This window comes from Berghia stephanieae, chromosome 8, assembly GCF_034508935.2.
Source record: "Berghia stephanieae isolate SIO BIC M18660-M18661 chromosome 8, UCSD_Bste_1.3, whole genome shotgun sequence".
Lineage (NCBI taxonomy): Eukaryota > Metazoa > Mollusca > Gastropoda > Nudibranchia > Aeolidiidae > Berghia > Berghia stephanieae.
In genome coordinates, this window is record NC_088367.1 from 32,915,307 (window position 1) to 32,932,806 (window position 17,500).

At 37.4% G+C, this 17,500-nt stretch overlaps 2 protein-coding genes and 1 long non-coding RNA gene across 7 annotated transcripts in view; 1 reads left to right on the forward strand and 2 right to left on the reverse strand.

Annotated features, from left to right (window-relative positions):
* Positions 1 to 9,365, forward strand: part of LOC144978532 (uncharacterized) — a 40,867-nt gene extending 31,502 nt beyond the window's left edge. For all 4 annotated transcript variants that reach the window (XM_078924721.1, XM_078924720.1, XM_078924723.1 and 1 more), the window contains one exon: positions 3,348 to 9,365. In XM_078924721.1, coding sequence (XP_078780847.1) covers positions 3,348 to 4,300 — 953 coding nt within the window. In that variant the 3' untranslated portion in view covers positions 4,301 to 9,365. The remainder of the gene's footprint in view (positions 1 to 3,347) is intronic.
* LOC144978531 (uncharacterized) lies at positions 8,349 to 14,570 on the reverse strand. Of its 2 annotated transcripts, none has more exons than XM_078924719.1 (2): positions 14,524 to 14,570; positions 8,349 to 11,917 (listed from the first exon to the last, which is right to left on the reverse strand). In XM_078924719.1, exon 2 carries the CDS (start codon positions 11,605 to 11,607, stop codon positions 10,288 to 10,290), a length of 1,320 nt encoding a protein of 439 aa, XP_078780845.1. In that variant the 5' UTR covers positions 11,608 to 11,917; positions 14,524 to 14,570; the 3' UTR covers positions 8,349 to 10,287. The 2 variants fall into 2 exon arrangements, with proteins under 2 accessions (XP_078780845.1, XP_078780844.1); XM_078924718.1 differs by having other exon boundaries at positions 14,418 to 14,555.
* Positions 14,571 to 16,814: 2,244 nt separating this feature from the next.
* LOC144977832 (uncharacterized) overlaps positions 16,815 to 17,500 on the reverse strand; it is an 11,768-nt gene continuing 11,082 nt past the window's right edge. The window contains exon 4 of the long non-coding RNA XR_013646410.1: positions 16,815 to 17,500. This exon is cut by the window's right edge and continues 1,856 nt beyond it. This is a non-coding gene — a long non-coding RNA (uncharacterized LOC144977832).

Consider the following 17,500-nt stretch of genomic DNA (forward strand, 5'->3'; position numbering starts at 1 on the left):
GTTCTAATCATCACGTAACCATGATATTATTATGTAACACATGTTGTTATTAGTCTAGCCATTGATAGTGCAGTCGAATCGGGGCCGAAGGACGGCCGTTGGAGAGAGAGAGAGAGAGAGAGAGAGAGAGAGAGAGAGAGAGAGAGAGAGAGAGAGAGAGAGAGAGAGAGAGAGAGAGAGAGAGAGAGAGAGAGCGCGCGCTGCCCTCTCCCCTTCTGGCGTGCTCGCGCACATTCACACATTGATCACACATCGATATTATGTATTCTGCATTGTAGCAGCGAATTTGAATACCAGTAGAATAACTCAAGACTGGTATAAAATATAACCACGAAAATAGCAATACATTTAAATGCGTCAGTGAGGAGAACGAGTTTGTTTTGTTTGGGGTTTGTGTGTGTGTTTGTGTATTTCTTTTGGGGTTTTTTTTTCTTTTCTTTTCTTTTTTTGTTTGTTTTGGTTTGTGCTTTCAATCCTTTTTCTTTTTTTAATTTACCAATACGGGTAAAACCAAATTATCCAAACAGTGGCGTAGACTTTTGGTTTGCCTTTTTTCTTTATTATTTATTTATTTTTGATCGACTCCTTTTTTTTTTTTTTGGAGGTGTTTTTGTGTATTTGTTTTTTTTTGTTGTTGTTTTTTTTTTTTTTTTTTTTTTTTTTTTTTTTTTTTTTTTTTTTTTTTTTTTTTTTTTGGGGGGGGGGGGGGTGTTTTTTGTTCTGTCTTTTTTTTTTTATTGGTACTTTTCAATGTTGGCCTTTCAGTCCTTTTTCTTTTCTTGTTTTTCAATTTACCAATACGGGTAAAACCAAATCAGCCATTGTGTCGTAGCCAAACAGTGGCGTAGAATTTGGGTTTACCTAGGGGGGGGGGGGGGGGGTTCAATGTTGGCCTTTCAACCCTTTTTCTTTGTTCTTAATTTACCAATACGGATATTGTGCCATAGCCAAACAGACTTTGGGTGTACCTTTTTTCTTTCTTATTTTTTTTTTTTTTTTTTTTTTTTTTTTTTTAAAGTTTGATCCCCATTTTTATCACTATGAGTTGGCAGGTATGGTCTGGGGAAAAACTACATATTCTCACTTGCTATTCCGCCTATTTAAAAACAAAACATGTATTTAACATTTTGACCAGAAAACTCGTCCTTCGAATATCGATCGATTTAACTGACTCGCATCTTGTCAAAAACTCTCAAATCTGGGACTTGAAGCAAAGTCTCAGATTTGAGGGTTTTGATTGTTGTTTTTTTTTTGTTGTTGCCAAGATGAGGGTCATTTAAATCGATCGATGTTTGAAGGACGAGCTTTCTGACCAACTTTTTAGATACATACGTTTGTTCTCTGACTTTGTACGGGCAGTTTACAAAAGTGCACTTACTTCACTACTGACCGTTGTTACTCAAAGTTATGGAGTCGGTTTGTCCTGACTGACTGTGTCTGTCACGACCATAGATTTACAGTAACGACATGTGTGTCGGTATTTCGTTATTACGTGAATTGTGGGATTTAGATTAATGCGATCTATTTATAGCCTAGGCATTGTTGTTTTTGAAGTATCTCGACAAAAACAAACGTTTGTTTTCGCCTTTCAACCCTTTTTCTTTGTTCTTAATTTACCAATACGGATATTGTGCCATAGCCAAACAGACTTTGGGTGTACCTTTTTTCTTTCTTATTTTTTTTTTTTTTTTTTTTTTTTTAAAGTTTGATCCCCATTTTTATCACTATGAGTTGGCAGGTATGGTCTGGGGAAAAACTACATATTCTCACTTGCTATTCCGCCTATTTAAAAACAAAACATGTATTTAACATTTTGACCAGAAAACTCGTCCTTCGAATATCGATCGATTTAACTGACTCGCATCTTGTCAAAAACTCTCAAATCTGGGACTTGAATCAAAGTCTCAGATTTGAGGGTTTTGATTGTTGTTTTTTTTTTTTTGTTGTTGCCAAGATGAGGGTCATTTAAATCGATCGATGTTTGAAGGACGAGCTTTCTGACCAACTTTTTAGATACATACGTTTGTTCTCTGACTTTGTACGGGCAGTTTACAAAAGTGCACTTACTTCACTATTGACCGTTGTTACTCAATAAAGTTATGGAGTCGGTTTGTCCTGACTGACTGTGTCTGTCACGACCATAGATTTACAGTAACGACATGTGTGTCGGTATTTCGTTATTACGTGAATTGTGGGATTTAGATTAATGCGATCTATTTATAGCCCAGGCATTGTTGTTTTTGAAGTATCTCGACAAAAACAAACGTTTGTTTTCGCCAAACTGAAAATATCGCCCTCATTATTCAGCGGCAGACGTCTTGTAGGTGAATGTGTTCGTGCTGAACGGGTGGTGGGATTGGATTTACTTTATATCGTTTGCTTTGGTTTTGGGATCACAATTTTGGTATACATTTTCAAATAGTGCTTTTGGTTTTCAGCTAATGTGGGCTCTACTTTCGCTTTTGAAGAAGACGAGAATGTAGTGCTTGTAATACAAGTTGTATGTAGCCCGTGATTTATAATGGCATTGATCTTTTCATATGTGTACTACCTATATTATTATTACGATAGGCGTGGTTGTTCCTGACTTTCCATACTGGGCAGGGAGGCATTTACCGTGTCTTCTATCCCCCTATATCTGTTTTCCAACTTGCTTTCTGTTTTTGTCTTGGATTGAGTTAACTCAGTTTTGTTATGCCCTGGCTGAGAGTGAAACAGTCAAATGTTTGTTTTGAGAAATGCTATTTTTGTCTTGTAAACCATCTCTCTGTTATGTGCTGCATAATGTTTTGTCTATGTATTATATATGATTTGTAAACATTTGAGTGTATTCCTCCTCGTGTGCTTGTGTCGAGATGAGACTTTTAGGTGATCTTAAACTAAGTACTTTGATCGTGTGCTCTTGGAATCTACATCTGTTCCCTATTTGACCCAATTCTCCCTTGTCTTACATTTTCTTGGGTGCTTTAATTGTAATTCTATAACTTTTTTACTATCCAATTTTCTTCCTTTTCACTAGCGCTGATATGACCTTAATGTGTTGCAAGCACCGTAATACAAAATAACAAAACAAGATGGACGTTTCAATGACAATGGAAGTGAAGTTAAACTGATATCCATACTAATTTTGAATCGAGTATCCATAGAGAGGGATAGGCTGTTAGGATGATCATTGCTATATTAACTCACTCTCTCTCTCTCTCTCTCTCTGTCTCTCTCTCTCTCTCTCTCTCTCTCTCTCTCTCTCTCTCTCTCTCTCTCTCTCTCTCTCTCTCTCTCTCTCTCTCTCTCTCTCTCTCTAAATTTTTCAATGCTTAATTTGATGTTTTTTAAAATCTATTTTACAGTACAACACCTGAGAGCCACTATGCCAGATCAGACCAGGTGCATCTTTAACGCTGTCGTGTCCACTTTATCTGATCCGATTACCATAGACAAGAGCACTGTCGTCAAACAGAAGCAATCCAAACCTCTCTATATTCCTATCACGGAGGCAGTCGTAAAACACAAAGTAAGCGCACAACCTCACATCAGTCCCAAGCTCAGCAGACGATATTCCAAACCCCAGGGCAAGTCCTGTGACTCAGACTCTGAAAATCAACAGGAATCCTCTGTGGACGGACCTCACCAGGACGACATTGTTCTGCTGAAGAAATTTCAAAATTCTGTAAAAGACAGCCGTTATGCTCGCAGAAGATCATCTCCTGATCTGCTAGCTAATCTCTCACCCAAACGCAACGTCGTTGGATTTTCAATTCCCACGAATAACGATAAAGAGGTTGCGTCAGATATCTCATCCAGTTCAAACGCTTCTACTGCAATTGCCCCTGCTGGCACCGTTAAAGCAAGGATAGACTTTCCAAAACAAAAACCTAGTTTCCCAGTACAGAGAAGTATCCTCAGCAAGATGGTGGGGAGTCGAGGAGGAAATCCACAACAGGTTGACAACGGGGTGACGCAAAATTCTCCGCCTACCTTAACCCCATCCAAATCGTGTCCAAAGTTTCAAAAACTTCAAGATAACTCTCAATACATTGACGTTTATTCTGTCCAAAACGATTCAGAACAATCGAGTGCAATGCTACCATCTCAACCCAAATCGGCTATTCTGAACAGTGACAGCAGCAAGTGTGATTCCGTTGATTCCAGCTCCTCAAATTCTTCATTCTCTTCATCAGGATTCGGGTTTTTGTCCAGGACTCGGCAGTTTGGTACCTGGTTGGGTATTACATCCGACAGTGCCGAGAAAGTGGAAATCTCTAAAAAGGATTTGAACGTTTTTGCCCCGACCACGTTTTAAGTGGAACTAAGAATACAATTACAATTATGCCTGGCAATGACAATTCTGACTTAGTTGCTTTTACAGGAATAATGGCTACGGACATTGGAGGATTATAAAACTGTTCAAATGTCAGAGCTGACTCAAATTGCCATGCATATTTTGTTGGTTTTTTTTTCAGAATCAAATTTCATGCGAGATTATGTAAATTTCATATTCTCTCTTTTAAAAAAAAAAAATGAAATTCTGGAAAGAAGTTATTAATGGTCTTTCAATCTCTTAAAGCTTTTTTTTATAAACAATGTTCGAAGACAGTTTGTCGAGGATCAAGTGACATTGCAATAAACCTTGGATATATAAAATGTATTGAACAAAAATGAATGAATAAAAAATGTTAATATAAGAGCAAAATACTTAACACGCAACGTTTCGGGCTCAAAATCCTTCTTCAGCCATTGATTAAATCAATTAAACCAGTTATTCTTTAGGAAGAGTCCTGTAAGGAGTATTTTCTTCTTTTTGTAAAAAAAAAAAAAAGCTGTTACTTTTATTCATTTTTGTTCCAATACATTTTACAATCCAGAGTTTCTAGCAGGCCAGTTTTCACTTCAACCTCGGCTCCATATATTATAAGAAACATTGGGTGTTCATAGCGGCCAACTGTCCCAATTTCGTAATCTGAGAAAATATTTTTAAAAAATAAAATGTACTGTTTATGTGTATGGAAATGCCCCTTGCATGTCCCAAAATTATGTGGTTTTTTTTTGTCTAGTAAATTAAAACAATGAACAGAAAAAAAAATCTCAAAATCTAGATTAAGTTATTTTAATAGTAGTCCAAACTAACTGCTGTTTTGGGTCATGACAGTATTGTGCGTTGGTGTGTCCAGTTTTAGCTCTTTGAAAAGTTGGCCGCTATGGGTGTTCATTGTACAGCCAAGATTTCATGAAATGCAAGGTGCTGACATGTGAATGAGGGGTCTCAATTTTTCTCTTGGAATCAAAACATGTCTGTTGAATCAGGTCCTCTGTAACAATATAATGTCCTTTAAATCATTTCACAACTGAATCACATTTAAAATCAACGCATGAATAACCATCTCATTGATTGTTGTGACTGTTATATTTGAATTTCCAGGGCCATCAACGTTTAAATCTTTTTTTAAAAAAGTTTTTCTCTTTGATATTTGTGACCTCTATATATTCTACCATTTTATGATAAAAGGACGTAAACAACATGGGGTTAACTTTGAGCTATGGTCGGAGATATGTTTGAAATTTTAAGGAATTGTCTTATGTTTCAATTTCAACATTTTGTAATTCTGATGATAGTGTTATATTATTGCACATAAATAACAATGTGAAATTGAATTTAAGCTTCAATTTAGTATACGATAATGGGCATTTTGGGTCCATTTGATCTGTTTTCGTATATTAAATTGAAGCTTAGACGTCTACATTCAATTAATATTGAGCATTACTACACGGATCCAGATAGTATTGTTCACCGTGAAATGGGGATTCCCATAGCATTATAAATAGCTCATTTTTGTTTACGTTGGGACTTACAACTTACATCCTTTTACCATATGATGGCATTAATTGGTCCTGAAATGTTCTTCTCTAGTCTCAATTTTCTTCTTTTTTTTTGTTTTTTTTTTTTAATATCTTAAAACGTTATGTTCTAAGTGATATGGATGTTGGAAAGTGAATTTATTGTAGTCAACAATATGACCAGTGGTACCAATAGCTCAGTTGGTAGAGCACTCATTTCATACCCATCGGGACAGAGATCGATCCCGGATGAAGTCTTGGTTTTTAATTTTTTTTCTTCTGATTCCCCCCTGTCTATCCGGCAATATATGATTGGGTTGCTGGGTTGGTTAGATCAGGTGGAAAGTACTTTGTGACAGACTTGCGTCCTATCCAAAGGGTAACAAGCAATTTCTATTGTTCGTTTCCCTCTATTGAAAGCAGGATAAACTCCGGATTCGTGGGCCTAATGGATCTGAAGGACTACTTTCACTTTTACTTTAAATTATATCACCTTGGTCGAGTTAACGCGTGTTATATTAAGTAGAAAAAAAAATCATTTCGTTTAAGTATACCGAACCTGGAATTTCATACGTTACTGGCAGAAATAAATGACAATAATAAAAAGGATTAGAAGTAGAAGCCTGGATTTAATTTACAAAGACAGAATATGTGGACGTTTCGGCTTTCCTCTTTGTCAACAAAGCACGATGAACGGATGAATGTTTGTTGACTAAGGGAAACCTGTGTCTGTAAATTAAGTTGACGCTTCTAATCCATTTCACTATTGTCGTTATTCATTTCGGATCATTTTAATTTGAAATTCACATTTTCAGACACCCGTTTCACTTGGACATAATAATAATAATTATATCTGTTTGATGCTTTTGGTCACAAACAATGGATAGTGGGAATTCAGGGATGGGGGTGGGTGGGTTGTAGGGTAGGAGAATGTAGCTGGGCTTCCAGTAAAGCTATGATTTGATTTTACTTTATGATTTTTGTGCGTGGTGGGGAGGGGGGGGGGGGGGGATTCTTGTTTTTTTATTAAGTTGGGTTTGTTTTTTGTTTGTTTGTTTCCATTTTTAGCTTTTTATATTAGACTTTTTAAATTGGAAGTTTCAGGATTTTTGGGGGGTTTTTTTGTGGGGTTTTTTTTGGGGTTTTGTTTTTTTTCATAGGTTTTTTTTTTTATTAAATGAGTAAATTATTAATATTGACGATTTTCCCAATCTGTGGAAGAAAATGAAATGAAACGAGTCGTACTATCTGTGATAAGATGTAAGTATTTATAAAAGTCAAACATGCTCTTACTTGTGTAAGAGGTATTAATATCTCTTGAGTGATTCTGTTTCAAGTTTAACTATGTGGTTTGTTAATTGTTTTTATTTGTTTGTTTTTGTTGTTAGTTTTTTTTTTCTAGTTTTTTTATAAAAAAATATTTTTATATGTTATATAACACATGACAGTAATATTATAGCATTTGATATTACTATAGGTATAATTCCTATTGGTTTTTCTTTTATTTTTAAAGCTTTGAATTTAAGATAGGTCATTTTAACGTTGAAATATAGAAAACAAATGTTAGCGCTTACATTTTTTTTTTCATTTTAGTCCACTCATAATGTCACTCAGTAACATAGAATTATTTAGCTCATAAATTAATAGTATAAATTTTCATAATAACAAAACATGCTCCATTCTGGGTCTAAATAATATAGAGATGGAGTGAGTCTGATGGTACATACTAATACTAATCATTTGGCAAGTCTTGAGCATCGCTGTAGTAACGACGTTTCTTATTGATGATACCGAGGCATCCTGGGTGGGGTTCCTGACCTCCCATAGTGGGCAGGGGGGTACATATTGTGTCTTCTATCCCCTTATATCTGTTTTCTAACATGCTTTCTGTCTTTGTCTTGGAATGACATTACTTGGTTTTGTCCTGGTCCTGGCCAGATGCCCTGGCTGAGAGGGAAACAGTCAAATGTATAGTTAGTTTTGGGAGATGATATTTTTTTCATTGTTAATCATCTCTCTGTTATGCACTGTATTATGCATTCTTTATATTATATATGATTTGTAAAACATTTGAGTGTGTTCCTCTTAGCGGGAACCTGTGCTTGTGTCTGGATGAGACTTTTAGTGATCTCAAACTAAGTACTTTGATAGAGTGCTTTTGGAATCTACACCTGTTTCTTATTTGAACCAATTCCCCTTTGTCTTCCTTTTTCTTGGATGCTTTACTGTAATTCTGGAACTTTTTACTATCACATTTTCTTCCTTTTTACTGACGCTGGTATGACCTTAATGTGTTGCAAGCGCCGTAAAACCCTTAAAAACAAACAAAACATCCCTCTTAATTATATTGTTCGGAGTACGTTATAGTATTTGTTAGTAATATTATGGTATATCATTTTTGGCTTTCATTTGAATTTGGAGAATGTCCATCCATACCTACAGTTAAGGGTATATTGACACCATTGTTCTTTGGTTGTCATAATTTCAGTCATAGAGATATGATACCATTATCATGGAAAGTGTGTGTGTTCAAAACACTGAAATGTAGAACGTATTGTCTATTTACCCTCTTTCTTATTTTCAACAAATTCTCTACAACCTAGAAACGCTAATCTCCATATTCTTGCTAAACTGAAAAGGATTATTACCAGTTTGACGTTCATATGGCCAAATTTTCGTTATTTTTTAATTTTTAAAGTGGTTTACATGCCCTTAAGTTTAAACATATTGCTCAGATTGTGCACTGGCACTCCTCAAAGGACACGGTGAGGTGCTATTTCAGCGGAAAGCATAATCCTTTCAGTTTCTGATATAAGGGAGGCAACTTAATAAATTATTAAGACAGAATCAGCCAATTATTATCTATCTTGATTATTTATTCAATTGAGGTGTTTTAAATCACTAAGGGTAGACCCCAAAAATATATTTTTAAAAAAAATAGGTTCATTTTTGAACCAAATTAGATGACTCAGTCCATTGAACGTTTGTTAAACATTTAATTAATTTTAGCAGTGTTAAAAAAAAAGAATATTTTGGTACAAATGCCAGCTCGATTCCAACCAAGATGTCTGTCAGTCATGTCGTGATATTGTCTGCCTTGTCACCGTTCTTTCGTGTGAACATGTTTTAAGTGAACAAAAAAAAAATGAATATAAGCTTCTCAAGAAAAGCACAAAGTATGCAACATTAACAACGTCCGTTTCGCACTCAAAACCCATCTTCAGCCAACGATGGAAATTCTTTTTTGGTATTTTGATCTGGGCTGAAGAAGGAATTTGAGCTCGAAGCGTTCTTTGTATTTTTTTAAATGTGTTTTTGGTTTTCACTTTTGACTTGTGTTGATTGTGAAAGATAACACAGTGTTTTTCTATATGTTTAGGGCTTCCTATGATTTTAGGATTATTTTGACTCCTGTTACTTAGATGGATTGAACTGCTACCAATTGTTACGTACTGATTGAATCATGTAATTTTGTAAATAATTTGAATCCTGATACTGTTCTATCAATGAATTAAAATTGTTTTATTCCATAACACGAGTTGTTGAGTTGTTACATTTAATTTACTGTTATTTTTTTTAAACATATGGTTTGTAAACATTTGAGTGAATTCCTCTTAGTGGGATCTTGTGATTGTGTCTAGGTGAAACTTATAGGTGATCTCAAACTAAGTACACCGATAGTTTGCTCTTGGAATCTACATGTGTTCTTTATTTGAACCATTCTCCTTTGTCTTACTTTTTCCTCAAGTCCTTTTAATCGTGCATCTAGACTGTTTTTACTATCCAATTTTCTTCCTTTTTACTGGCGCTGATGTGAGCTAAATGTGTTGCAAGCGCCGTAAAACCCTTTAAAAAAACAATGAATTCAAAATATATTAGAGGAGCAAGGATGGGATCTTTAGTCCTCCCATAGCGGGCAAGGAGGTCATATTCCCCTTTCTGGTCTGGGTGGGGTCTTTGACCGTACCGCTGAGCCACGCTGCCCCTTTAATTCAATTCTAAGCACAAGGTACAGCCCGATAAAATGCCCTTTGGAAAAGGCTCGTTACTCACATTTTCTCACCGTACTCAAGTGTAAAATGAGTACCTGGCCGTTAACAGCGTTGTCTGTCTAAAAAATTGTTATACCGTCTAACAGGCGTCATGCCCCGTCCTAAGTGTTAATTGTTGCTGTTGACCAGGGACCCCTTGTAAAGCGCTTTGAGCACGTTTAGTTGCTATTGCGCTATATAAAAGATCAATTTTTTTTAAAAATCAAAGTGACGAAACGGTGTTGACAAATCAAATTAGGGATGGCACGAAATGTGCCTCTGACGAAGATCTTTTCTCCTCAATGCTTACAGACATCTTTCTTCTTAAGTGTTGGGTGTTGGCTTGGAACCACTTGTGAAGCGCCTTAAAAACGGTTAATGGACTATATGTAATAACTCACATTTAGAAAAAAAAAAATCAAAATTAAAAATGGAAGAGAGTGCTTTGACTCAATCCATTACGTACAGCGCCGCTGTGGTACAAACGGTACGTTCCACGCTCAGAAGACAGGATAGCTGAGCCGCTTGAGCCTGGACATGTTGCGATGTCATAGGTTAAACATGAACTTTCACCCCATATCACTGGTAGCACGTTGGTAATGTTCTCGAATTCCACTTCCTGACCTGGTAAAATTTCACACTCACTTCCTCCGTCAAATTTGAGTTTTGTTCCTGGAGAAAATAGGGCCCAACCATTTGCTATGCGATGAAACAAAGACATACTATCATCAACCTGGCATTGGAACGGGATCGTTGCTAAACACTCTTTTTCCAAAATAAATTCTCGTCCAAGATCAGTGAGCCGTGAACAGTCATCTCGCGGAGAACCAAAAAGCTGATGTAAGTATCCTAGAATTGACGGATCTTTGTCTTTAACGCAGGCGTTGATAGAAGATATGCGCCATTTGGTTCCTGGTTTGAAGGTATAACTTAACCAATGTTTTATAAGTCCATGCGAGTCATCTCCGTCAGAATTTGAGAAAAGCCGGGAAGTGATGCGACCAATCGTTACACGCTTGCTTCTACCATGGGGATGGGATACTATCACCCCGAAATCTTCCAGACTCGAATAAACCCCCATATGAATCTTTAATTTTGGTGGCTCAAGATCCTTCAGAATCAGCATCAATTCAGGATCATGAGTGACGCATTTTACGGTAACCCTGTCCAAATGAGATCTGGGCACAGCTTCGTATATTTCACACAGTCCCACCCCATAGACAGATTTGACTTTATCCCGACTTTGCTCACAGTCGTAGAATAGCTCGAACTCGGCACATTTCGCCTCCAAGTCGTCATATATCACGTGGGCTGCGGTGGTGATATTTACGATTACGTATTCCATGGCTGTTTCTTCAAATTCAACATTGCTGCTGTGGTTACTGATGGTGTTAATGCTACTGCACCCGCTGTTGCTGCTACTGTTATTGCTGCTGTTGTTGTTGTTGTTGGTGGTGGTGGTGGTGGTGGTGGTGGTGTTAGTGCATACGGGACACGGACACGGTTGATTCTTGATATGTCTAAACTGGAAGTCCTTGTAGAACAAGCCTGGAGTCAGGACGCCTGTTCCACATCTGACTGCACGTTTGCTCCCCTTGATATCGATATAAGGATAAGGTGCACTGCTATACGGATACGTAGCCGGCCGATTTGGGCTGGTGTATTTTACTACAACCCTCACAGTCCTCTCCATATACAACTTGATAAGGTTAAAGGCTTCGTCTGTTTGTATTTCTTCAGGCATGTGTTCTCTTGAAAATTCGTTAGCTGGTATAAATTTGAGATGGCCAGGGTTTTTAACACAACGTTCATGAAGTTGTTCAGAATTATCTCCACCCTCGTGGATTACTTAACATTCTGGGGTCGCATGCTTCATGCTATACGGAGTTGTCATTTTTATCACTTGGATGGTATAGGTAGTAGGTTTTTATTATTATAAAGTTGTTTTGTTGATTTATATTCAATGACTACGATCGTCTCTCCTCATTTAAATTTATTAAATCCTTTTATTTATTTCAAAGAGCAGTCGATTTCTTTCGGTTCACTTTAAACAGCTGAAATCAAAAATCCAAAAGATTGAATGACAAAAATAATATTATCCTACTCCTCTCCATAATAGTAACGCGTAATCAATGTTATCAAGTTTACATAATATTTTGTAATGTCAAATGTTAAGCGTTGCATTGCACTAAAATTAGATTTTTTTTTAAAAAAGAATCATCTTTTAAATATTCTTGAAAATGTCTTAGTAGGTGTAAAAAAAATCCCCTAATATTCCATTTGAGTCTGGCATATCACAAGGCTCCGTACTTGACCCGCTAATGTTCCTGCTATTCATAACTGGCATACCCTTAGGCCTAAATTCTGTAACAAGACTCTTTGCAGATAATACAGCTTGTCACAATAATATGAAAGACACTTTAAACCAAATTCAATAAGAACAAGACCCCGAGAAGTTGGCGACAAGGGAGTAGCAGTGGAAAATGTCTGTCAACCCGTCTAGCCATCATAGGCATTGTAAACTCATAGCCTCACCGTAACTTATAGCCTGACACTGACCAAAAAGTAGAGTCAAAAGACAAGACTTTGGCCACTAAAGAAAACAAAATTTGAGTTGTATTCAATAGTTCAACAAATGGAATCACTTGTTTCCTTGACCACTACAAAGGACAGCTCACTAGACGCTGCACAAACCTAAAAAATGACGTCAAACTATAAGTCCCTGTGGGTTCCAGTGTCAGGCTATAAGAAATCGATGGCTACGGCCTAACACTGACCAACAAATGATGTCTAAAGACCGGTCCTTGGCCACAAAAGAAAAAGAAATCGTGACTTGTATTCACTTGTTTCCTTGACCACTACTAAAGACTAGGAGGTCCACAAGCCTAAAATGACGTCGAAGCATGAGTCTTAGTGGGTTTTAAGTGTCAGGCTATAGATAGTTCGAAGATGACGTCACTCAGGTCTTTGTTATTGTTTTTGCCATCCGCGTTCATGAGTAATGCTCACTGAACTGTATTAACCCGACTATAAACGTTCATGGATACACACAGTTTTGTGTGTTGGTCCGTTATACTTCCGGATGGCAATGTTATGAGCTTCTTAGCCAAGCGCATACGATCTATAAGTTACCGATGGCTATGGTCAATCCCAACAAGTGCTCAGTAATTCAAATGTCTTGCCGTCACACGACTTACCAGCATAATTATACCTTGCATGGACAGACGCTGGAAGAAGTAAATCAAACTTCATATTTCGGTGTAACAATAACAATAGTTCTTTCTATAGATAGAATGCGCTTGGCCAAGGAGTTCACAACATTGCCATCCGGAAGTATAACGGACCAACACACAAACTCTGTGTAACCATGAACTCTTATAGTCTGGTTAATACAGTTTATTGAGAACAACTCACAAACGCGGGTGGCAAAAACAATAACAAAGGCCTGAGTGACGTCATCTGCATACGATCTATAGCTAGTATGCGCTTGGCGTATTAGCTCACAACATTGCCATCATTGTATAACGGACCAACACACAAAACTCGGTGTAACCATGATCTTTTATAGTTTGGATAATACAGTTAAGTGAGAACTACTCATAAACGTGGATGGCAAAAAACAATAACAAGGACTCGAGTGACGTCATCTTCGAACTATCTATAGATAGTTCGAAGATGACGTCACTCAGGCCTTTGTTATTGTTTTTGCCATCCGCGTTTGTGAGTTGTTCTCACTGAACTGTATTAACCTGACTATAAACGTTCATGGTTACACAGAGTTTGTGTGTTGGTCCGTTATACTTCCGGATGGCAATGTTGTGAACTCCTTGGCCAAGCGCATTCTATCTATAGAAGGAACGAAAATGACGTCACTCAGGTCTTTGTGATTGTTTTTAGCCAGGCATTTTTATGAGTAGTTCTCACTAAATTGTATTGGTTAGACGATAAACGTTTAAGGTTACACATTGTTTTGTGTGTTAGTACATTATATCCGGCTTGCAGCTGTTGTGGGGTTTTTAAAACAAAAAGCACAGCATCAATCCGTGACACACCGTAGCCATCATTAACTAAAATCCAAAAGGACTGGCAGTTTGACGTCATTATTTGTTTTTTGTACCGCTTAGTGAGTTGTCGTTAGTAGTGCTCATGGAAACAAGTTATTTCATTGGTTGTACTATTGAATACAACTCACGATTTGTTTTCTTTTGTGGCAAAAGACTGGCATTTTGACGTCATTTTTGGTCAGTATCAGGCCATAACTTTACGAAGGCCACGGTTCTAGTGTCTGGCTGTGTGTTAACGATGGCTAGGGACACACACTCAAGTCGTTGATTTCGTCCATCCGCTTGGCTAGGAAACTCACAATATTGCCATCTGTAAATATAACGGACAAACACATAAAACTATGTGTACACTCGAACGTTTATAGTTTGATTTATGTAATGTAGTGACAACTACTCATAAAATGGCTGACAATAACAAAAAGCTGAGTATCGTCAATTTCGTTCTATCTATAGATACTTGGCTCAAAACAAGAATAGAATATGAACTCACTGGTTATGTAGAACAAAACTATAAATAATATGTCACAGTCCCTGTGTTTGTCAAACTCTATGTGCTGCTTTTTGTTTAGAAATGTAACACATTACACATTACACACCTTTGAGGGATCCTGTTTACTCCGGTGGTTGTAAATCGGGAAAACCCTCTTTCATATCATTATGATCTGGAAGGGACCATCGATTGTCAACGATTGCCAAAGATAGACAACATAAAAGCGTAAATTAAAAAAAACTGGATCCGATCAGGGTAAAACCACTCTTCCGGAACACTGAATTCGTACCGTGTGTAATAGGATTCAATAGTCTGATGTGACGTCTGCCCAGCAACCAGCGGCTTGGTTCTAGACAAAGAAAATCGGTACTCTTTATTTTTCATGCTGGCTAGAACTTTTTCATATGTCATGTGATCAGAATGTACAAAAGTCAAAACATGATCAGGTTTATAATGAGTTTCTCCTCTGGATACACTCGTATGCTCGTCGGAGAAGTATTTCATAACGTCGGTGGTGGAGATAACGGCGTCCGCCATTGTTCCGATAGTTTAGAACCAGTTAGTATGCGTCATTACGAGGGAATTGGCGTCACGACTGTTGAACCCTATTGATCTTCTGGATTTTAGAGTGATGGCATCTTATTTTCTAGTCTAAATATATGCTAGTGGCATAGATATTATATATCTATGGCTAGTGGTCAAAAAAGATAATCCATCCTCGCTGTTTAAAAATTCTAAAATTCTAAAATTGAGCTTTATATAGCGCAATATCCACTAAATGTGCTCAAAGCGCTTTACAAGGGGTCCATATGGTCAATAGCAACATTTAACATGTAGGACGGGACATGACGCCTGTTAGGCGATATAACAATTTTTCGGACAAAGTCAACGCTGTTAACGGCCAGGTACTCATTTGACACCTGAGTACGATAGGGAGAATGTGAGTAAAGAGCCTTTTCCAAGGACTCAACTATGCGCCGAGCGCAAGGTTCGAACTCAGGACCTTCCGATCCGAAAGCGAGGGTCATACCACTAGACCACATAGCCGCTGTTTAACGTCCCATAATCTTAATAATCTGACTATACATTCTGCTACTAAAATAGTTATGTCACCTTATGATTCATATGCAATCTAATCATTATTAGTCCTTCGAAGGATTGGTTACATCCACACTTCCGATAGATATAGATAGAATTAAGTTGACGTCACTCAGGTCTTTGTTATTGTTTTTTTTGCCATCCGCGTTTATGAGTAATTTTCACTAAACCGTATTATCCAGACTATACACGTTTTAGGTTACGCAGAGTTTTGGGTGTTGGTCCGTTAATACTTCCGGATGGCAATGTTGTGAGCTTCTTAGCCTAGCGCACACTATCTATACTTTTTAGTAAGAAGTGATCACCAAAAAAAAAAGGTAAATTTCGTTCCTTTTAAAAAACGAAAAAGCGTTCTTCGATGACAAAACTTGACGCTGCTCTCAACCATCTGGACCTCGACCCAGGAACCTTTAGGTCGCGGCCCAGTGTCATTCCACTATACCACGAAGTCGTACACAGTGGGGCTTCGTCCTGTTCCACGAGTAGTCCTTCTTCTTGAACATTTATAAAGCGCAATATACACTAAATTAAATTGAGCTTTATATAGCGCAATATCCACTAAATGTGCTCAAAGCGCTTTACAAGGGGTCCCTGGTCAACAACAACATTTAACATGTAGGACGGGACATGCCGCCTGTTAGGCGATATTACAATTTTTCGGACTAAGACAACGCTGTTAACGGCCAGGTACTTGTTTTACACCTGAGCACGGTGAGAGAATGTGAGTAAAGAGCCTTTTCCAAGGACTCAACTATGCGCCGAGTGCGAGGCTCGAACCCAGGACCTTCCGATCCGAAAGCGAGTGTCATACCACAAGACCAAAAAGCCGCACTAAACGTGATCAAAGCTCTGTACAATGAATCCCTAACCAACCTCAGCACTTAACATATAGGACGAGACATGACACCTAATATTAACCCTCTCCTTACCACCTACAGCAAAATCTTCACATTTGTTATGACACAATAATAATAGTCGGTGAGAGAGAGAGAGAGAGAGAGAGAGAGAGAGAGAGAGAGAGAGAGAGAGAGAGAGAGAGAGTGCGAGCTCTAATAATGACCTGAGTTAGAGACGATCTTTTTTTGGGATCGTGGATAGCGCATACGGTAGAGTCACGCTCTCACCGGCCAGGCAGCGTTGTTGTACCAGTAAGGTCGCAGGTTCAAACCCCCATCACCGCCGCGAAAATTTTTTTATTCTCTTTTGCCTTCTGGCACTTTCCTACTCACTTCATCTCTTGTTGACACAATAATATACATTCTTCTTATTCAGATTTATTTTGTACATGACACAATAATATACATTCTTCTTATTCAGATTTATTTTGTACATGACACAATAATATACATTCTTCTTATTCAGATTTATTTTGTACATGACACAATAATATACATTCTTCTTATTCAGATTTATTTTGTACATGACACAATAATATACATTCTTCTTATTCAGATTTATTTTGTACATCGCAATGTTCCTTGTTGAATTAATAATTAACAACTAAGAACAAAAAGTTGTTTTGTAGAGAGATTGTTTGAGTTTCAAATAAACACCATTTTTCTGCTGGGAAAGCCCGCCATTTTGGGGAAAAAACTGAAAATGATCGGTAAGGAGAGAATTAAACGATAATGCAATTTGTTTCAGATAGAGAAAGTGCTGTATCTAAGTACACTGAGAGAATGTGAGTAAATAGACTTTTACCAAGGAATCAACTATGCGCCACAGATAGCGGGACTCGAACCCTGGACATATAATTTCAATCCGAACGCGAGTGTCATACCACTAGACCACATAGCCGCACTTGAAGCTTTGAAAGTTTTGTGAGGGTGATTATAAGGACTGAGACAAAATTAATTGCTGTATGTCGTGGAGAGAAAAGATATATTTAAAAAACAGTAGTTATATTCTTATACTACTACAAAAAAACGTGGTTACAATTTTGATGATGATGATTATGATGGTGATGATGATGATGGTGGTGGTGG